Below are 23,011 nucleotides of genomic sequence, written 5' to 3' on the forward strand. Positions count from 1 at the left end.
AACTAAACTAATGAATATAGCTGTACAAACCTGAATAACACACTCCACAGAAGAGATTAGAAGAAACAAAGAATACATTGTCGGAAAAAAATATCAGGCAGTTAAGAATTGCTACATACTGAAAAATGCTGAAATACAATGACAAATTAAATAATTTTATAGAATGCATACACACTTATAGAACAATTTTTTAAAAATAAACCAGATAGTGCACTGGGATATTGTTTCAAGGATAACTGCCATTGAATGCATATTTCAATAATAATCATGTCAATTTGTTCACATTAATTAGATTTATGGATTGTGTATGCAGAGAGCTAGAAATCCCACGCAAGCAACTATTACCTATTAACATTTCATTTCATGTTGGATTATTAAGATATACCCATTATGACAAGTTCACAGGTCTGTTTTGTATGGCTGTTAATTTCATGAAGGTTCTCCAGCAGGGTTTGCATCACCTCAAATTAAACTTCCTGGCACTCTAGATTGAATATATCATCTGTAAAGTCATTTACAGTAACTAGTTCATTGTTTTCTGAATAGTTTTGTTGAATTAGTTTGTTTGAAATTGTTCTAACCTCCTGCAACTGGGCTATGTGATATGGTAACAACTTTGCTTAGGGTCTCAGGTTACTGGAGCAGTAATGATTGACTGCAAATTAAACATTACTGTCACATATATTCAATGCACATAAAACCAGGAAAAAACTGTCCTCTTTTCAGAGTGGTGATATATGAAAGAGCTTTTCCCACTACCTCCCACTCCCCATTGCACTCTACTGGCTATGAGGGTATAGAGGTGGCTGGAAAGGAAAAAGATTCATTCACGTTCACCAGGGTTATTGCATAATTTTTACTGACTTCAATGCATCTCGTTGGCATTTCCGCAGGCGTGTTGTTGATCATGAACCGATACCATGCTGGTGGCAATGAGTGGTCACACACCAGGACCTGAGCAGACGTTCGCTGCAGCTCCAGCGAGTCAAACCTGGTGCTGCGGTATGGGCTGCGGAGGATGCGATGTCCAGATGGGGAGCACTCAGGAGCTGAAAGGTGAGACAGGACAAAGATCAAAGAACATAGCTGGATTCTGGCAATAACCACTTAAAATCACTTGAGTGTATCTACTTTATGGTCTAGTATTAGATATGGATGTTGGTGCCCCTGCATGAAGCAGGACAGTTGGGGGTTGATGATCCTTGAGGTCCCTTCCAACCCAAGCCATTCTATGATACTTATGTTCAGATTTGGTTTGGATTTCAAGGCTAACAGTGGGAAATGATGGAATTTAGTATTTCACCATATAAAATTAGAAGGTCATACCGGTGGGAAAAAAAGCTTAACATCACCAGCAGTGTTCTCTTGCAGCCTGGAAGGCCAGCTGTGCCCCAGGCTGCATCAAAAGAGGGGTGGCAGAGATGCAAGGGATGTGGTTGTTGCCCTCTAATGTTCCTTCCAACCCAAATCATTCTATGATTCCATGATTCACATACTTTTAAATACATGTTTATAAAAATAATGAAAACAAGAAATACTAAAAAGAGAAAAGCCAACTGTGTGTTCTTTAGAAATAAGCTTGAGTTAGTCTTGCAACTATTGAAGCCACAGGTCAGACTTGCCCCAGGCAGGTACCCATAAAGCCAGGCACATCACAGCTCCTGTGTGTGCATCACTAAGTTGGACTCTAAACTGCTGCCCCTCACTGTATGTTTGTTTACATTCCCATTCTGTTTATTTTCATGTTTCTCATGATTCAGTGCAGAATATTCAGTATTTTCTTATCACCTCATAAAAGGAAGCCTTCCAGTCATTTTTTTTTTTTTTGAAGTTGTTTGTTAGCAAAAGCTGATCATGTAGAAAAGCAAAGCCTTTTCTTTGTTAGCAACCATTTATTCCTTTTCTGCAAAACCCACTGTGGCTGTATCAACACTGTAGAGGAGAGGAGGTTGAGGTGGAGTTGGACTGCTGTGCACATCAGCAACAGAAGTCTCAGCTCATTTCTTGCTGAAGTAATCTTTAATTGTTAACAGTGATGTAGCTGGTAGAGAGCACAGGGGACTGCACGACTTGGTTTTGAGAGGAAGCATGGCAGTTAGCAGAATTACCCCTTTGCACTGTAAATAGAGCATATTTATTGACAGAGAATGAGAACCCTCCCCAAAATATCATTTTTCAAATGCTGCTTTTTGAATTATCACTCTAATGTTATGCCAGTGGCACTCTGAAACAGATTTATCATTCTTATTTTATTGACAAGATACTCAGAAGGTCAAAGTCAATCCATTTCTGGCATTGTTTTTAAAGATAATTTTTATTGTGCCAAAGGCAAAGCAATGGTATACAAGACAAATGGGGACAAAATATAGCATAACAGAGTCTTCACTGCAAATTTCACAGTATTTAACTGTCAAAACTACAATGCAATTCCCATGCAAAATTCCTCTGAATTAATACAATTGCATTTTAAAGTGAAAACAGTAAATAATGCCTCAAACTGATCTGATCCCCTCTCTCAGATGTCCTCTTTGGGGATCTGCACCCAGCATTGGGAACCACTTTGCCAAGTCCCAGCCCAAGGAGGTGATGTTGCAGCAGACCACCTATTTCATTAAAAAGTTTACTCTATTTTTAAAAACCTTTAAAAAGGCAGCTTCCCTACAGCCTCATTAAATATCACTCACAGCTTCAGGAGTGTTAATTGGAACAGGGCTTTGGCTTGTGCTGTTTGCTTGCTTTGAATTCCTTCATTCTGAACAAGAAACAAAAGCAACTAAGAGTAAATGGTATTTAAATATGGCTCTACACACAGTATTGGCACGGGGATCCTGTGAGACCCTTGTAATGTAATTAATAACATTCAGTTTCTCCATAACAATAATATCAAAAACTCCATTTACATGTAATTAATAACCTTCTGCTCAGCCGTATTAGTAATAATCCAAATTCACACAACAGATTGTGGCCCAACTAATGATTAAGTGCTCTGTCTAAACAATGCAAATATATTAGGCTTTGAGACACAGCTAATTATTTTCATCCTTCCCATAGTTTTGTTTGCAGTAGTTTAGAAAACACTACTTTGCAAATTAGCATTAGAAGCGTTCAGTGCTGTAGATGGGACATGCAAAGGGCATGGAGGGACTTGGAATAGCAAAACCCAAGCCAGCCCTTATGATTCTCTGAAATGGGGAAAAGAAGGTAAGGTTGGGAAGGAGAAGGTGTTCACTCATTAAACTTGGCAGTATTTGAGACAACAACTATGTGCTCACCCCTGAAAAGTGTATTTATGAAATGCTGTGAGCAGGAGAGAGCTTTAACCAATACTTACCCAAGTTTTGCAGTAAGGTCTCAGCAGGGCAACCCCTTAATTACTGAGCTCCTCATGAAAATGCATCTTATTGCAGCCATATGACAATCACAGTAAAGTTTAACATACATGTCACTATGTAAGAGAATTGTACTGGAGAAAATAATTGAAGATATCACTGTAGCCAGACCATAGCATGAAAATGTTATTGAAGGAAAATCCAGAAAGAAACAGTGGGGCCCTACAGGTGACTCTCCCTTGGGATGCCTGCCCATGCTTCCTGCATCCACACAGTGACCAGATGGAGCCTTCTGGTCATTTTCATTCATACCAGCTGCAGATGTCAACTTTGTGTACAGTGATGAAATGCTCAGTATCACAGTTGTACTGCTGTGGGATAATAAAAGTCTGTGTCCATGTCTTGTATGGAGCTGCTGTTACTCTCCCTGTGTGTGTAGCTTAGATTGCCTCTAAAAGGAGATGTTTATGTCTTTACATGTGAGAAAGCTATATGTGTCATCTGCTATAGCCTCCTGCAAGGAGCTGCTTCTGTTGCCAGTTCTTTGTATCATCTAGGAGCTGTTGCTCAGATGCGCACATGTCTGTGCTTCACTCAACTTCAGCAATGCTGCAGCAGCTTCTTGCTGCAGAGAAATACTCTGACACATTCAGAGCAAACAAAACCAATAACTGTTGCAGCTGCTAAGTGAAAACAGTGTTTGTATATCTGTGGTGGAACAACACAGGTTTGCTTGGAAAATCTGTCTCCCTGTTGGCATGGGGAAAACTGCCATCAGCGCTGCAGAGGTTGAGATTCACATGATGTTAATGTGTGGGATGCTGTCCTGTGTAAATGAAGTGAACAATGGTTGTGGGCTGGCCAGTGAAAGGAGAGCTGCCTGCAGAAGGCACAAGCATCTGGAAAATGAGCAGAAAGTGAATTTCTGCTGTACTGTTCCACACATGAAATTATAGAATGGCTTGGGTTGGAAGGGACTTCAAAGATCATCCTGTTCCAAGTCCATCCACGGTGGATGCCGTTGTGGGTCACCCAGTGTTGCACTTCTTGGGCAGTGATCATAGAATCATAGAATCATTAAGGTTGGATAAGACCTCTAAAATCACCAAGTCCATCCACCTACCCATGTCCAGCACACCCGCTGAGCACATCTCTCAGTGCCACATTTCCAAATTTCTTGAACACCTCCGGGGGTGGTGATTCCACCACCACCCTGGTTGCAAATACTGCTGTGGGGTCAGCCAGGCACCCACTCATTCCATCTGATGTTCACAGTCAGGAGGGGCATCAGGAACATTGGAACAGAAAGCTGAAAGCTCAAAAGGAAATCATTCTCTAAACATTTGCTTTTAATTCTGAGGGCAGGTGAGTGTGGGTGTGATTGCTCTGCCTGTCACTCTCACTCCCAGTAAATATCAGTGGCTTACACAAAGAAAGGTTTACGAAGCTCTGAGATTTTGTTTATTTGTTTTGAATAGCGGCAGCAAATCAAATAATATCAATAGGTGATGGCAGCTCAAAAACCCCAAGAGAAATATAGTCCACAAGCCTGATGTGTGTGTTTGTTTTGTGTAAAGCAGTGCCAGTCACACAATATATTTAAAGGGCATCTGAAAGCTCCAGAAAATAGCTGGCAGACCATAAAATAATTTTTGTGTGGAGGATGAATGAATGCCCAGTGATTGAACCAGATAATTGGAACCAACAGCAGCTTTTGGTGATGTGCTCATTGCTCTACGGCTGGGAAAGAGGTTCCCTGTGCTGGGCTTCTGGCTGGGCCCCTCTGGGAAAGCCCAGGGCCACAAATATATGACACATTTACTTAAGTTTATGGATGAAAATCCTCTTATTTTTGACATTCATATGATGGATGGTTATTTTGTGAAATCCTTCCTCTGCAGATTTTGAAATTTTCTATTTTTTGTTAATTGCTCTAAAATCCATAGTTGTAGAATATGTTTTCCAGGGTGTTTGACTTTCTCTTCGCAGGAAAATTAGGAAGGATTTTTGTTTGGAAAAAATGCATAGTATATTAAGCTGTAGCTTCAAACCAGTGGCAGCTCAGGTCTGTGCTAGCTTTTTTTCTCTTGTCTCAGAGACGGAAGGAAAGCTTTTCATCACCAGCCACTTCCATGGCCAATAGCTGCGTTACACTGATGTAGTAAAGCTCAGGTGAAAGCTTCTGAAGTTTTCAGTCTGTCAGTGCCGTCTGCTTCCTAAGAGGATGATTTACTGTATGTTGAAAGATAGTTTGGGCAGAAAAAGAAGGCAGACAGTAGGAAAGGGATATTCTTTCCAAGTTGCTAATAGATGTGTGCAAAATAAAGGCAGACGACTCTGATGTTATAAAATCTAAAAATTCCTTCTGGTGGAAGCAAGCTACAGATGCACCGTTAGTAGACAGGTAAGTTATTTGCAGATAAGAAATATCTGGCAGTGTATTACAGTGATTACATCACTGCCTTTTTCACCAACATTTGCTACTATTTAATGCAATTATCCTGCATATTGATGAGAGAAATTTTATTCCTAAAATGATTCAGAGGCAGAAATTCGTTGTGAGTATGAATGTGACAACTAAAATAAAAAGCTCAAACCATGCATGGCTCCTCTGATAGGTAAAACATCGTATATTTTTTATATCCATAGTAGCTATTAAGTAAAGCTATTTTCAGATAATTCAGAAGCAGAAGAACCTCCTACTGAACTGAAATAATAATGAAGCACATTGGATAAACACCACACACTCATAATGGGTAGCTCTTGAACAACTCATAATTTGTTCACAGAATGAAATGGAAAGAGATAAATGAACTACTGTATAAAATGAAGGTAATTATAGAAAATTTGACCTAGAAAGAAACTGAAAAAGCAGAGGAAAGAAGACATTTCTCATATGTATTATTTGTTCTGAATAACAGATGGAATTAAGAAGAAAAATCAGGCCAAACAGGGACACAGTATTTGAGGAGTCTGCTGCTCAACACTTCCCCTTAGATATTACACTGTTGTAAAAAATAAGGCATCTTCAGGTAACCCAGGCAACTCAGCACAATTACAAACCATTTCACATGTATGTCTGTTATGGATAAGCACTTCTCTTTTAAGGCAGTCTTTAGACTGTTCAGCTCTGGGGATCTGCCACAACTGAGATAAAACACAGTCTGCAGTACTTCCTCCTGTAGCATAGTCCAGCCAGTGTTAGAAGCAGCAAAGTGGGAAGACGTCCCATTCCTTCTTCCTTCAGTCCTATGGATATTTTATGCAATACCCTTAATATTTTCTACTAATATTTTCTACGCAACTAAAACTCTTACTACAGATTGCTCCCATCAGGCAGGATTAGTGAATATAATGCTTCATTCTTAGGGAATTCTTTTTTTCTTTCATCACAAAAGAGTTAGCCCTGAGAGAAAGTATAATTGAAAAAAATCATCCAACAATCTAAAGATGTTGTCTCTATGATGTATCTGAGTTTCATTTACCTACGAATGAGGTCACTTATCATTCTGGTCCTTTATGAATTAAAGCAATATACTATTGACAAATTGGGGGCCAGTGTTCAGTTCCAGAGAAAAGAATTATTTATTCATACTACTATCTCTTATCTGGGCATGCATTTCTATTTTTAACTTGAGGTTTGGAAAGAAGGAATTGATTACATGCAAGCTCTTCTCTCATCGGTGCTTCCCCTGAATGCTTCACAGATCAGCGAGCTATGCACTGCTCCACAGAAGTATGCAGATGGAGGCAGCCAAGCATCTCTTACCTGACGACCAAAAAGGTGTCAAGAATGGCTAGCAGAGGAGGTGACAACAAGAAGTCCCTGCAAGAAAGGTGAGCAAAGTCTGGGGAACAGCTTGATGTGGAGTTTGGAGCACTGTCACGAGAGGTGTGCTGCAAAGTCACACTGAGTGACTTGTGTCAAGTGGGTATGCTGGGCATGGATTGGCAGTTGGACTAGATGACCTTAGTGGTCTTCCCAACCTTTCTGATTCTATGAAAGCATTTTGTTTAGTGTTCATTAAGCAGGATGAGGGAACCATGCTGCTTCTTTTGACGACAATACCACACTAGCAAACACCTGACCTGGCTTTCCAGCAGAAGTGTCTTCTGAAACCTTTCCATCTCTGGGGCTCTCTGTGCTCTCTCTTATCAGCATAAATTTGCCCACAAATAACTGTAGTATAAATGGAAGGACACATGATCACTTAGATAAAAGCTCTGTGTGGCTGTACAGGACAGGGAAATTCTGTGGCTTCCCTGCTTTGCAAGGGTAGCCTCATTTATTGAATATGCCAATTAGAAAAAGCAACAAAGCCAAATTGTGTCAATTACTCTATTAAACTTCACCAAGTCTCATCGCCACTAATTCTGGCCTGGCTTCAGAATTCAGAGACAGGAAGGCTCCGCTTCTGAATATAGAAATCACTACTGCTGTGTCAGAAGAGAATTAAAAACCTCATAAATCTCCTCAAGTTATCTTTAAGTTAATGGGGATGCCTTTAAGGACTTCTGAGCAATCAATAGGAAGAAAATTATAATTATTGTTATTGATTGGTCTATTTTGCTCTCATCCCCCAGAATGAAAAAATGACACAATATGAAAAGGTTCTTTCTTACACCCTAATCTCAGTTGAACATACACTTGCAAATGTAGCTTTCCTAAATAGCAGTAGCAAAAACAAACTCACATGTTTTGATTTTAGAGCCACTGGGCTCTATTCAGATGGAAATTTGAATTCCATGGTTTACCCCTTTGAGAATTGGAGCTGTTTCCATACCTAAACTGCAATGCGGGCTAATTACAATTTGAGAGCCACACATGGCTCTCTTGGTAAATGCTGAGTTTTGGCGACATTTCCTCCAGTTTAATTCTGCATACAGATGATATAGCATGGGGGAATGTGTCACCACTAACTTATTGTCCCTGAATCCAGGATGCAAGCAAAGACTGGCAGAAAGATAAGGGGACACCAGATGAAGGCAGCTGAGAGCTGCCAAACATCAGATTCCTGTGTATGTCCTGGGTGTGATTTAAATCCTAATATATGCAGAGTGACGAGGCAAATTTTCCTGTTATTTCTTTATTACTATTCATCACTATTATTCATTCAATTCATCAGCACAACAGTGTTTTCAGCAGCCAAGTGCTCCTCACATGTTTATAATGGGTTTTTCTGTCAGCGCTTTGATATTTAGGAAGAATGGTTGGGTTTGCTCTTGCCTTTGGAGTAATTCGTTACCGTTCTGCAGCAATGTTCTCTCTGTAAATGGACATGCTCTATTTCCCAACTAATGCACATCCTAGAAGGATCTAACCTCCCCTTGACCAAAACTCAGGTCTTACCAACCCTGCCTGTCTGTCTATCTGCTCATGGACTGGCCACTGCTTGAAACTTGGAGGGTTGTCACAGAACAGGCTCTGAGAGGATGCAAAAACTCTTTGCAGGCATTACTGCACTCTGGATGGATTTAAAAATATTAAAATAAAAGGTCATGAGCTAGAAATAGTCAGAGGCATGCCTAGTCTGTGAGATAATATAAAGCTGTGTGCTCCCACCTGTGGAGTGTGACATTAATTCTACTTCTACGATTTCCATAAACCAAGTTTATCAATGATCCTAAGTGTTTGTTCCTTCAGCCCTTGAAAGATACAGTTTCTGTGCATACAGCCATAATTAGCTTTATTATTAAAATAATTAGCACCTTCCTGCTATAGAAACAAGATAGTTGCAGCTTCAGCCAGCAATTTCCTACAGTCATGTATTTGGGGGGAATCTTGCACGTCTGATTTTGAAGAAAGCTTCTCATTGTGCACCTAGCACTTGAATGAAATCTGTTGGCACTGGACCATGCCATGAAAGAGCATGGCCTTAAGCACCAGTTCATGAAAACTTCTCCATAAGTACATTTGCTCATTTCATTTACTGGAATTTTGTCCCCACTCGCTGTTCTAAGAGATACGCATTTTGCTGGGTTATCTTTGCCTTGGTTGTTCCACAGATCTCTGTTAATTCACCAGGAGTAGCAGAAGCATTCGTAAATATAGCAGGGTTTCAGGAATCTGTAAAGAGTTCAGTGATAAGCTGCTTTTTGATATAAAAGAAAATCCAGTTCAGCTGGTGTTGGCTGAGCCTTCATTACATTTACAGCTGCTACCTGTGCAGTCTTTTAGGATGTAATTACCATAATAAGAAAAACATCTCCATAATTATATGTGCGTAAAGCAAGATGCCTTTCTCTGGGCATCTTGCTAGAGCTGCAGATACAGATATGCACACTTGCAGGGGACACAGGGGATTAAGGAGGCACAAGAATAAATACAAGACAATTGTTGCCCCATATGGTGCATATTATAGGCAGATGTGTTTTGATCAGGATCAGCCATGCAGAAGGTAAACTGACTGACTTTTTTCTCATTTACACTGAACTAACTCTGATCACAGCGTAGTTTCATGTGGTTTAAAATTTATGCTTTCTTAAAAACAACTCAAAATATGGAGGGGAGATTTGTGTCCTCAGAATGTTTTCTGTGCTGAGAAAACCAGGCCATCCTCTGGTGATTATCTGGGCTTTGTGGAGGCTTTGCATGCAGAGATGGGATAGGATAGGATGGAATGGGATGAGATGGGATAGGGTGAGATAGAATGGGATGAAGATTTCCCCCATCACAGTCCACCAGTGCTTTATGTAGGAGATAAAGCACGGGCACCTTGTAGTTCTTTAGAAAATAAATAAAAGAAAATCAGGTCGATAAGTGGAGTATTCTCGATGCAAACCACTCTCTTTTGTAGACCCTGATAACACGGTACCAGAGAAGATGAATCATAATTTTTTATTTCCAAGAAGCCATTTCCATGCTGAGCTTTCAATTCTTCACCTCCTTCTTACTTGTAACAGTCAGTGTAGACTTTTAGCTTGTAAAATAGAGCTGTACTTTTATTGAAAAAGATAGTTCAGAAAGCAGTGATACTAAAGGAAGTAGCCAGAGCCCAATGCTTCCTCAAGTGGATATTTCAACAAAAAATGTGATCAGTGTATCACCACTGATAGGCAAAAAAAGACACTTGTCAGCAGACGTGCACAGTTTCAGGTTTTGTTCCATCTTTCTAACAAAAGATTAGCAAAAAAACAGATTTGATTTTGCATTCTTATTTGGTAATTGGCTAATAACTGTAATTTTCAACTTAAAAAGATAGGCTAGAAACCATTTTTCAGAAAAGCCCTACAACATTACAATTGATCAATTTTTCATTACACTTGATGCATTCAGTTTATCACAGTCATTTCATTTGTAATTTGAGCTTAAAAAAAAAATATATATATATATATAAAAGGAAAAAAGAAAAAAAATCTACTCAAGCAATTTTAGATTGGAAAGCCATAACAAATTAGTACACAAAGAAACAGCAGGCGATCAATTTATCATTTGCTACTTTATTCTTTAGCAATTCACAGTAATTGTTGAGTCACTTTTGAAACTTGTAAAATTTGATTATGTGAAACTTGGTAAATGTCAGGCTTTGGTCATTTCTGTCTTGTTTTTTATGAGTTTTCTAGAGAACCAAGACTTTGTGAAAGTAGATCCCTCTGGGACTGGCCAACACCCAGCACAAGTGCATGTAGGTAAAAGGTAGCACAAAAGCCCTGGCAGTTCAGCCCCTCCTTCTCTTTCCCCTGCCTCCTACCCTTCCCCTCTTCCCCTCCTTTCCCTTTCCTCTCTCCTCTCTCCTCTTTCTTTCCTCTTTCCTTTCTTCTTTTCCCTTTCTTTACCTCCTCTCCCTTCTCCCTGCCCCTCCCTCCCCCTCACACTGCAGACCAACATCTCCAAATCAGTGCACGTCAGCTGTGGTCCCACGTGCACTCCTGACTATCATGTCTCTTACAGTACCCACTGTGTGGGTGGGATATTGCAGAAATTTGATGATGTTCTTAACCCTACTGTTTGAAAAACACACTTGTGAACCTGCTAATAAAAAGGGTTTTGCATGTGGCAGGATGTGAGAAGCGGAGGTGCCACATGCTGTTATGCAGACCTTACACCTGTTCCCATTTATTCATGGGTAACCTCAAGAGGGCTTTCTATTTTTTATTCTCCACACTGTTCGTTTTTCTGCAGTTGGAAATGAGAATCCCATTAACCTTTTTGGCCTTGATGTCAAATTGAGCTGTATGAATATTGTTTGCAGGCATTGGGTATGCTCAGAGACGCACTGAATGCACTCAGAGCACAGGGGACAGAGTGGAAGAGCAGCAGAGGAAAACAAACCAGCAAGATAAAAGGAGATGACTTGTGGGCATCTTATGCTGAGTTTGGGCTCTGCTGGCAGATTTGGAACTGTCTGCTTTTCTCTGACCTGAAACCAGGTCTGTTGTGTGCTTGGGCAATGTTCAAGCACTTGCGTATCCCTTGGCAGATCTCTCTCCCACTACAGCTGCTCCCTTTTATATTGTTTTAACTATAAATAAGAACATGCTGACTTTGCCAGCTTTCAAAACTGTTTCCCTTCCCTTTCTTTTAGCAATTTCAGCAAGAAGATCTACCAAAATACCAAAATGCTCTGCTGCTTCCTGATTGCCCTGTGGAGTAGAAATCAGGGCTCATTTCTCCATTCCAAAGCAGAGTGCGATACTAAGAAGTGTTTCTTCTTTGTCCTAACTATACTGGCTATAATTAGACAGAAAATGCCTCTCTCTCTCTCTTTTTTTTTTTTTTTTTTTTTTAATTGGATGAGAGAATTTCTGGAAGAGGCACTTAGCTGTGGGAGAGGCTTTTTTAACAGAGATGTCTGCAGATATGGAGGAAGGTGCAAAATCCCTAAAGGGCAAGGTTAACCTGCTCCCATTGGCTTTGGTCACAGTGGGGGAATTTTCCTGCCCTCTTGGCCCACAAGCATCATGGAAAATGGCTCTTCATTGGCTATCAAGGCTGAATTGCTCCAGGTAAGTGCATTCTCTCATCTTTCAAGTGAGCTGGGCACTTCATTCTGCACTGCAGTAAGACTAAATATTTGCACTGGACACTCACTCTCACCTTATGTTATTTAAGCAACCTTCACACTTAAAATCTCATCTGCTATGAATAAAATTCAAAGTAATCACAGATTGAGGCATGGGGCGGTCAATAATGATGGTATCATGCCTCTCACTGAATGTCCTTACTTTCTTGGTTCTCAGTGAATCCTCTTTCTTTTGAAAAAGTGGTTGGTTAATTTGTTGTTGCTGTTCTAATTATTATTCTTTTGCATTGGCCAGAGTGATTCTGCAGCTGATTGTGTTTGGCACGTTTCAATCTCAGCAGTCCAAAACCCAGCCTTTCCTCAACAGAAGTATGCACTACAAGGCTTATCGTCTCTCACTCAAAGCACGTTGTGAACAGGTGTGTATTTCCTTCTGACAAACACCAGAAGAACCAGCCCTTCTGCCTGCCAAGGTAAATCACACTGAGATCTCAGGATCGAAATGACGCTATTTTTCCCTTCGCGATTTCAACTCCCTTTCCTCCTGTTTACCCACCTACCCCAGCTAAGCCTTTTGGCAGCATCCACAACTCTATTTTTTACCCCACATGTTGTGTGAATGACAAGCCAGCATCCATCCTACTATGATGATGTTTGCTGGCTATTTTTAGCCTCTCCTGCCTTCCCTCTCATGCTATGGTAAGATTCTAGAGTAAGGACAGGTTTTGTTACATTCATTCTATAATTTGTCAAATTTACTGTTCAACATAAAAGAAAGTATGAAATCTAGGTTATTTCCTTACAGAATGCATAAATTCAGCAGCATGGCTCAATATTAATAACAACCAAATGGCTAAATCCCTGCAAACTGGGATAGAAGTTTTTCTCTAGGGATCCAGTGAACCCTTAAATCACTGAATTATCTTAATTCTAATATAACCTTCCAGAAGTGCTGTGGGGCCCAGCTATGCTTTGGGTTGTTTAGCCTTATCTGGAATGTTGAGGCTATTCCAGATGCAGACCAGCAGAATGCAAAGCAGAGCTGGTCAAACACGTGAAGACTTGGGGTGTAAAAGGATTAACAGCTGCTAATGTTCTACATTTTTTCTATTGCAATATTGTGAGTGCAGACAGCATCCAGAGCAATGAAGAAAGGGAAAGATGGCATGTAGGAAAGACAGAAATACACCATCTATAATACTGTGTTGAACAGATGATACAGGCACTAGGAAAATGTATGAAGCAGATAAGTAGCAATTCAGTGGTCTAGTGAGGAAAAGTGACTTACTTCAACCTAAAATTAAACCGTTCATTTTTTATAGAGCAATAGTCTCTAAAATAAAACAGGGAGACAGATAATAGTTGAAAGTCAAACTAAATGCCTGTTCAACTCAGAAATAGGAATCATTGAGTCATTTAAATTTCAAAAATGTTGAAAGGGCGTATTTCAACTTTTAAAAAAATGCACCTCTTTTTTCTGTAGTCTAAATAGTTTGTCACATTAAAAATGAAACTACAGTAGATCCTGATGGTGTAGTGATGGCGTCAGCAATGCCATTTTAGCCAGCTCTGTTCACTGGAAGCTCTGTCCTGAGGAATCCCACATCAGTTGGGTTTGCTTCATGAGCATGTGCTGCCTGTCTGTCTTGATTGCATTTCTTTGCATGAACCACTCTTTGTGATGAGCCTTTACTTTTAATTCTTTTATATTTCTTCCTCTGTCTGCCGTCCTGCCATGCTCAATACTACACAGCTCCTACTGTCCTGATTTCAGGAATACAATGCATGCACACTGCACTACATAAACATGCAGGAAAGTGAAGTTTTGGCATGGTGCTTAACCCAGCCTTTACAGGGAGACATTTTTGGCATCAGCAATGCTGAAATGAGGAACAGCCTGCTGCTTTTCATGATAAACCTCCTTATCTCTAAATTATTACTGCAGTGGCTGCATGGGAGCATGAGGCAAGGAGACTACCCTCTCCCTTAACAGTCCTTCACTGATAGATGGATTTCTCTGTCCCCTCCCTCAAGCAAGGATATCTAATTCTGATTCTTTTCCTATGCTGTAGTGATCAACCACATAAAAGAATGTCTCTGGTTATGTATCCCAAATGCTCTGGATTGGCATGCGACTTACAAATATTTTAACATACTCCTTCAAAAGCAAAATGCAGACTTCAGTCCTGTGACACAATGCTCTTTTCCTGTGGTTTGCATCCTTTTAGGTCATAGTTCCTCTTAGCACAAATTCAATCATGTTACCAGTAAGTTTGGTCTGCCATCAGTATCTCCATCACTAAAAAGCCCCACTATGGATAATATTATGGCTCTGACTTGAAGCAGCTGCCCCTACCAGCTAATGCCTGTATTTCTCTTGAACTCATTTCTTAATATTTGTTACTTATTCATTATGACTCCTTGACTACAGAGAGTACATCAAAGCTGAAATTTTCTCTTTAATCAGGGACCTAAAGCATTATATCTCTGATCATGGGATAGCAGCTTTCATATTTGCTTCTCTGTCCTTTTGTTGGAATATGTCCCATCATTTAAAGTCCTTTTCTAAGATGGGAAGAATAACCTTTTCCTTTTCAAGGCAACTTTTTTTCTGAGGATCCTCCACAGACTTCATGGGTTTATTGCAAGAGTGAAATAGATTTTTGTAGGGATTGAATCGTTTGCAATAATAATTTGCAGTAATTTTGCATAGCCAAAATCATTTCAAAGATTTCTTAGAGATTAAGAACAGAAGGCTATTTTGGCTGTGATTTCATGAGAAATGGCAGTCCATCTCTGCAAAAGGCTGTGCAGGTAGTCATTAAACTGTTTCCTTTCACAGGACAACAAAATGTAGAGAACTGATCTCTGATCATGGGTGCATGTGGTATATGGGAAAGAGTCTGCTTTTCAGCTTTTTATAAGGCAGTTATATCTATGTATAATTGCTAAAATAAGGGTTGTGTTTTTTCTGCCAAATCAAGTAGGAGGTGGAGTTGGAGTTGCTAGCAGACAACATTAGATTAAAGAAAATAAAACCATTAATAATTTCTTCCAGCCTAAGTAAAGTAAACAGTAGAGCTGAGTTAGCCCCTGCAATGCTGCTAGTGAGAATTTCATGAAAAGAGAATCCCTGACTAGGAGATGAAACCTTGGTAAAAGGAGAAGGGGAAAAAAAACATGAGCAAACAGAGTACTTGTATTTGTTATCCTGACATCTATCCTGAGCCAGCAGCAAGAAACTATGAGACACTTGTGCAACAGAATAAAAGGTCCAAGAAAATAAGACAGGGAAGGGCTGGAGAAGGTTGCTTAATCCATCCATGCTCAAAACCATGCACCATGGATTATGCAGAATCCCATTTTCCACTCGTGGGATAACATAAGTGGACTTTAGAGACATTACCATTGTTAGTCTGTACTCTGCACACGTTTTGTTGATTTGGTGCAGAACTTATCTTTCCGAGCAGCTCTCAGAAATTCCCTATGAACCTTACAAATTCTTTTCTCAGGCCTTCAGGGGCTGCCCCAAAGTTCTATCTGTATGACTTCTCCGAGGAGAGTGCTCTGAGCAATCCCTGCTGCTCCCCAACAAGGGGGAGCTTGTTCATACCCTTATCTGCTTAGGGCTTGGCATGGATGGTGCACGCTTGTTTTACCTTCTGTCTGCTAACAACTTGCCCCTGAGTGTTTGGAATTGGTATAAAGCAAATAGAGTGTGATACCATATGTTAATTCCAGTACGCTTTTTGGCTGATAAAAGTGAAGAGTATAAGCTCTGTGTGAGATTATTTCATATAAATGCATCAAGGCAATTGCATGGACAGGCTGGGAAAGCAGTAGCTTTATCCATTAAGATTTTATCTAAATAATCCAAATGTTATGAAGGAGGAAAAAAAAATGAGTAGAAAGGTGGGCAGCAAAATCAAACGGCCTAAAAAATTCATCTGTGATCATACAAAGATTCAGAACTTTGAATTTTTAAAAAAAGCTAAGAGATGTTTTGTATGAGGCTGGTGCATCAGAACTATTACTCACTGTCTGGGGTGGAAATGAGTATTCTGCCACTGCACATATTTCTCAGACAAGCAAATATAAACAGCAAGAGGAAGGATGTTCTGTGGTGCACTTGTTCTCTTGACGCTTGATTGTATCAAATAACCCCCAGTTTTGCCAATAGAAAAAGAGTGAATTTATGAAGAATAAGATCAACTGAAACAGATGACAGCGTTTAAAAACGTTAGCTAATATTGATGTTTCAGTGGAAAGACTCTGAGAAAGCTGCTCCAAAGATTTGATAGATATGGCTGCCACAGGGTTGGTGTCGTGCTGGATAAGTCACTCCAGCCATGTCAGAGGTGATCATTACTTCTGTGCTCCTTGTTTTCTGGGTGCCTGACTGATGATCCTGATATGCAGAAATGTGAAGCACTTAATGCTTAGCTGCTGCTGTGATACTGATGTCAGAACTGGCTGTAAGCATTGCCATGAACCATTTTTCTGTTGAAAACTGTTGACACCGCTGAGATTTTCATAGATGTGTATTTCCACTGAACTTGTGGTTGTGAGATTTTGTCAATATTCAAAGCCCATGAAAGACCACTGCAAAACAGGAGGCTTGGTTTCTGCTCTGAGTCAGCCCATCAAAACTTCTCACATTAATGCAGTTATCTCCTGGGTTAATGGCCATTAAGGGATTGGCAGGGGAGAGGAGAATGAGGGGACCTTTCTTCCTTTCCTTCTCTAAGCATTGTTATTGTTACTAGGATTTCATTCCTGTTTAAAAGAGTTGGAAAAGTCTTTATGTTTTCCATGGAAGCGGAGATCATTTTCGTACTGGGTTCCCCTTTGGGATCATCTAGGTTCAGAAATCTGTCTCTATGGATTAGACACTTTTAATCCCTTTTCCCTGTCTCTGAAATCACCATTTACTCCATTCTGAGGCAGGATTTAGTGTTGCTGAGCCACACACAAAAGGGGGTTTGCCTTTCTCCTCCTAAGCTGTAGGTGAAGGCCATTTTGTGGACAAGACTATTTCATTTAACTTTCTCCATAGGTCACACTCGCAGGCCTCTTGTTAACTTTGCAGCTCCTTTTTTGAGCTCATGTGCCTCCAATTTGCCCACCTTTATTTGATGAGCAGGATTAGATACAGCACTCCAGCTGCAGCCTCTCAAGTCCGGGTGCACAGGTCTAATGAGTTAGTGTGCTTTTTGTGCAGTGCTCTCAGTACCAAATATTATTCTTCCTAATTTTTCCTAATAACTAACTCTGGAATTTTTGAGTCATTAAGAACCTGCACTGAAAGTAGTCTGCTCGGTTTGCAGGTTCCCGAATCATCCTTTTTTCACTTTTTGATATTAAGCAGTGAAATTGTGCTTCTGCCTTTGTCCTCTGGATTTCAGAGGTCCTCCGTAATTTTTGAGGACAGTTTTTAATGTTTCAAATAATTATTTGGCTGTTACTTGGAGTGGATTCATCAGTTACTGCCAACCTGGATATACCCATTTTAGCTGCCCTTCCTGCCTTGTGTTCCTATAGCCCTCTTAAAATTAACTGTGTTAAGTATCTGATTATAATTAAATTACTCTGAGAAGGCTGAAGCAACAAAGACTGAATGAATTGATATTCTCTATGTCATTTTATCTGCTTTCCTCCCCTTTTAATGTACCTACACTACTTTCCTTGGCTGTGATAACATGGATACTATTTTCCCTGCACCCCACAAAGGCTCTGAAAGTAAATTAATGACTGCACATTAAACACTTAGTTGCTATAATGAAGAAGGAAAAAGCCTATCAGGAAATGAATGGCACTTCCAAGATGGGTTTTGCTATTTTGTGGCATACGTGCAATAGAGCCACATGCTCACAAATAAGAAAGACATGAGCTACTGACTCAGTAATTGGCACTGAAGGAAGCACAAGTCCTTGAGCAAGTCAGTGCACAATCATACCGTAGAGACTGGATTATAATTCACAAGCACGTGGAGCAAATTAAGGTGGCACAAACAACCTTGGCTCTGGGGTTTCCTGGTTAGTGAATATTTCCCATCACGACTTTATGTGACGATGGTTGGAAGAGGAATAGATTTCTTCTCAGAAGGTGCTGTAATGCTTTGGAACAGGCTGCCCGTGGAGGTGGTGAGGTCACTGTTTCTGGCGCTGTTGTGAATGTGGCACCAAGGGATGTGGTTAGTAGGTATGGTGGGGGTTGGCTGGCAGTTGGACTTGGTGACTTTGGTAGTCTTTTCCAACCTTAATGATTCTATGGTGAAATACTTGCTCTGGTTCAAGTGCTGGAGAGTGTCTTGTCAGCTTCTTCAAAGCACTGAGGAGTTCCTCCTTGCCTTGGAAGTTAGATCCCTCCTAGCTGAGATGGTAATCAGTACCCTGTTGCTCTTTGTTTTTGTATTTCCTAATCCACAGACGGAGAATAATGTGCTCTTAGTGACTAGACAGATTTACAGCACTATCACCTCTTTCTGCAGTGTCTGATGAATGCATAATTGTATCAGGTGGTCCTGCTTTCTTCTGGAAACATTTGGAGATAGCAATCGTGTATTGCATAGCTCCTTGTGAGTGCATATAATGACGTATACTATAAGTGAAAATTATTTTGAAGTGAACTGAGGCCTCAAGCTGAAATAGCACCAAGAGAAGCTGAACCAGTGCATTGAAGATGACTGCCAAAACTCTTCTTTGTAAGCTCTTTGTTTCCCAATATTGTTTACTTGAGATTACTGGGGACCCAACGCCAACCTGACATACCATGACCCACAGCAGCCTTCGCTCCAAACTGCAGACATTTCTAATGTTTTTTTATGGATCAATTCTTTCTTGGAGAGCACTACAGTGCTGACATCCTGGTTGCCCTGTGGCTTGTGTGACCATTGGTTTCATGACTTGAATCTAGCATCCTCCTATCCAGAGGGAACAATTTAGACTAAACTGCCTTTGTAGAGATTTTCTACAATAATGAAATTCTTACCTGATGACTTGTACCAAAATTAACACTTTATTTTCTGCTGAAGTTTGAGTAATTACCAGAGCGGGTCTGGAGTTGACCTTGCTTTTCTCCCCAGATATTACTTTTTCCTCCTGTTGTCCAATCTGGCTGCTGGAGATTTGACTCATGGGCTGCCATTCGACCTCTCTGCCCAAGACCATAAAATTAATTGAACATGCCTGTCTCTGTGTGCACTAAAAAGATTGTCCATTCCAGCACAAGTCAGTACAGCATTTGCATCAATATGAACAGGAAATACCTAAATAGAGGGCATGAAATTTGTGCACTCAGCCTGCTATACAAATCAGCTCATTGCACATCCTCTCCTTGTCCTATATGTGTAGCCTTTTGTCTCCCGTCTCCTTTCCACTTAATTTTAGTTTGCCCTCTACTTTCACCTCCATTACCGTGTTATACATGGGCAGTTGGTGATGTGACTCAATCACATCAGCCTCCTCCTGCTGTTTTACTTCAATCATCTCCAACCTTTTTCCACTGAGCTGACAAAGATACTTTCTCCTGTGCCATGAAAAAACATGATGTAAACAATATGATAATGTCAGCATTCTGCATGCATGATTTCAATCGCATCTCATGTAACCAGTCACCTGGCTGTTTTTTATTAATGAAATCACCCTTGTTATCAGTTTGTTTTCATTCAGTTCCTACAAAAAGATTGCTCACAGCTTGAGTCAAGTCAGACATTTCAGTATCTCTGTCAGGAAGTCAGTAAAGATAATAAGAAGGAATATGTCCAGATGAACCTTTGGAAATGTAACATTTAAGAGCAGAGATGCATCTGATAGCTCTCAGTCATTTTGCAGAACATTAAAAAAAATAAAACAAATTGCTGTTTATTCACGCTTTTGTATTGCTCCCGTGCATCCATTCTGTAAGTATTTTGCATTTTATGATCTTCTACTCTCAGAACTTTCTTCCTAGGAAGAGTAACAGAAAGCTGAGTGAGGCAGTCACTCCCCTGACCCAGCGGCTTGGTCCAGCTGCCATCACAGCTGCAGAGACCTGCAGAGAGCACTGAGAAATGGGCCCTCCTGCTGCCATCCATCCCTGGGTGTCAGGGTAAGTGCTGCTGGAAAAAGGAGGTGCTCCCCCATCTCCATTCCCTCCCCAGAAGAAAGGGATCGCTGCCTCATGTAGTGTGTGCCCTGAGATCATCTGTTGTTTTTTGCTTCTGTGTTTCTCTCGTGAAAGGAATAATTTTTTGCAATGTCAATTCACAATAACTGCATCGTTATGAAGCTTTCCTGGCACTGCTTCTGCTGATTGATGGCTGTGAAAATGCAGCATATTTCATTTGCTTTTCCTAGACGTGAAGCCAGCTGCTAATGGTTTTCACAGGGTGAAGCTGGCAGCTGCAGGATCAGGTCTCAGGGCTCTGAAACATACATTTGCAGGAGTGCCACCTGGGCTTTTGGCTGTTTTATTACTTTTGTGAGAAGTAATCTGAACAAAACAGGTGTCTGGCTGCATATTCTGGGGTCTGATTTGGGAAACTAGTATCAGGTCATTAGTATCAGATGGACACGATCACAGTGATCTCACTTTACAGCTCTCTGAAAGAAGACTGTGACAAGGTGGAAGTCAGCTGCTTCTCCCAGGCAGCAGCAATAGAATGAGAAGTGATGGCTTTCAGTCGCTCCAGGGAATGTTCAAGTTGGATATTAGGAAAAATTTCTTCACGGGGAGAGTGGTAAGGTATTGGTACAGGCTGCCCAGGGAGGTAGTGGAGTCACTGTCCCACAGGTGGTCAAGAAAAGAGTAGAGGTTGCACTGAGGGGTCACAGACCTGGATTGGTGGTTCAACTATATGATCTTAGTGGTCTTTTCAACCCTGATAGTTCTATGATCTTGAAACATTTCTGTGTGTAATTAAAACTTCCCTTGCCTGTTTCCAGAAACACATTAAAAGCCTGTGGTTGACATTTATCTAGTTTTATTCATCTGGCTCTTGAAGTCAAATTCAGAAACTAATGCATAAATATTACCCTTTCTGTTAATTGTGAGTGCTTGCTGAAGGCGGAAACAAACAGCCAGTGCATCATTAGTGAATAAGAGCAACAGTGTGACTCTCTGCTGACACCAAACCAAATATTTCCTTACAGGGCTTAGATAAAATAGGTATCTATGTATGTACTTGTTCCTTCTTTCTACAAAACGGCCAATTGATACCAACATGTGTTTATCCCACCCTGTTTTCCTGTATTTCATTCATGACACGTGGCTGAGACCATCTGGGCTATGGAATCGTCATATTCCATCTTCAGGCCCCATGTGTCTCCTTCTCTGAGAATGGCTCTCTGTGACTACTAAGCATGTGATGGGGTTTGGTCCCACCTAGCTGTGTAGATGGCACATTCTTCTGGAGGAAGAAGCAGTAAAGGCAGATGGGCTTTGGCATTGCTGCCTGCTGTTCACTAGGCTGACTCTTAGCAGGTCAGGCAGGATGCCTGGCTTTTCTTCAAGAAAAGCAAGACAAAACTGTTTGATTTTCTGTGAATTCCCAAAAGCAGCAAGAGAATTTCATAATCACACAGAAATCAAGCAAGCACAAATGTTGCAGTGTTAGCTGCTTTGTCCCAGGAGATCAACCTTGCCACACAATTGAGCAATTCTAAACAGGAGAAATAGAGTCTGTAAGAATTACCCTAAATCTTCCTCACAGTGAGGAAAGTCCTATTTGCTTAATTTCTCATCTATATGGTCAACCAGAAAGCATTCATAGTTGCTAGGAGGCCAAAGAGTGGATCTACAGCGTACATTACTATCTCCTATGGGGCATTGCAGGTCAAGTTCTTTTTCATCAGTGTGTGCCACAGAGGCTTTAGATAGGGAACTGGTGAAGAATAGCTGATCAGGAAAAGCCATTATCTCAAAAGACTGATATTTACTGGATTCTTGCTTTTTAACTTTCTAGCTGAGTTACAGGATTTCCTTTATTGCTGCACATTCATTTTCTTCCTTTAAAAACAAACAAACAAAAAAAATCAAACCAAATAAAATTGAACTGAGTATGCTCAGGTCTTATCCACCGTTATCTGGAATTATCACCAAAGAATCTTTTAAGTCCTGCTCTCCTACAAATGAGACTTGCGTACTTCCAGCACAGAGCAGCACATTAGCAATCCAGAGGAATAACAATAGAATTGGGTTAAGAAAGAGAAAGACCAGAGCATAATGTCTGGTTGCACTGTTTCCAATCTAAGTGAAAATGTACTTTCAGTGCTGAGAATACAGTAGAGCAACAGTTAAATTAATGCCACTGCATAGACTTCATTTGGATCCCTGCGTACATGCTCAGATTTGTACGAGCAGAGGGAATGGCTATTAGGATAATCAGGGGGAATGAAGAGCTTGCTTTGTAAGTAGAGATTAAAATTAATTTGCTTAGCATGGCAGAAGGGAGAGTGAGGAGGCATTTTGTGTTGCTGATATGTGCACAGAGGGAAGGGAGCTCTGCAGGCTGCAGTGGAATGCAGTGAGAATATCAGCTGTAAGAGAGAATACAAACATACTTAGGGTGCAAAATAGGAAATTTCTACCTAAGGAAACATAAAGATTGAGATGGCTAAAACAAAAATCCTACTTCTCAGATGGATTTCATTGTGGCTTTTAATAGCAAAGAGATAAGGCTAAGCACAAGCAATGGTATGGTCCATATAGCACGGCCTTTTATAATGTTGCTAAAGGAGT

General features: G+C 40.5%; 1 protein-coding gene across 1 annotated transcript in view; it reads right to left on the reverse strand.

The window, feature by feature from the left end:
* Positions 1-23,011, reverse strand: part of LOC122164880 (von Willebrand factor D and EGF domain-containing protein-like) — a 165,864-nt gene that overhangs the window by 127,844 nt on the left and 15,009 nt on the right. Inside the window, exon 2 of the mRNA XM_042827324.1 lies at positions 865-1,049. Within this exon, the coding sequence (XP_042683258.1) occupies positions 865-1,049 (185 nt within the window). The remainder of the gene's footprint in view (positions 1-864; positions 1,050-23,011) is intronic.

This window comes from Centrocercus urophasianus, unplaced genomic scaffold (assembly GCF_019232065.1).
Source record: "Centrocercus urophasianus isolate 14NV4802_14NV808 unplaced genomic scaffold, USGS_Curo_1.0 seq_28, whole genome shotgun sequence".
NCBI classification, from domain to species: Eukaryota; Metazoa; Chordata; class Aves; order Galliformes; family Phasianidae; genus Centrocercus; species Centrocercus urophasianus.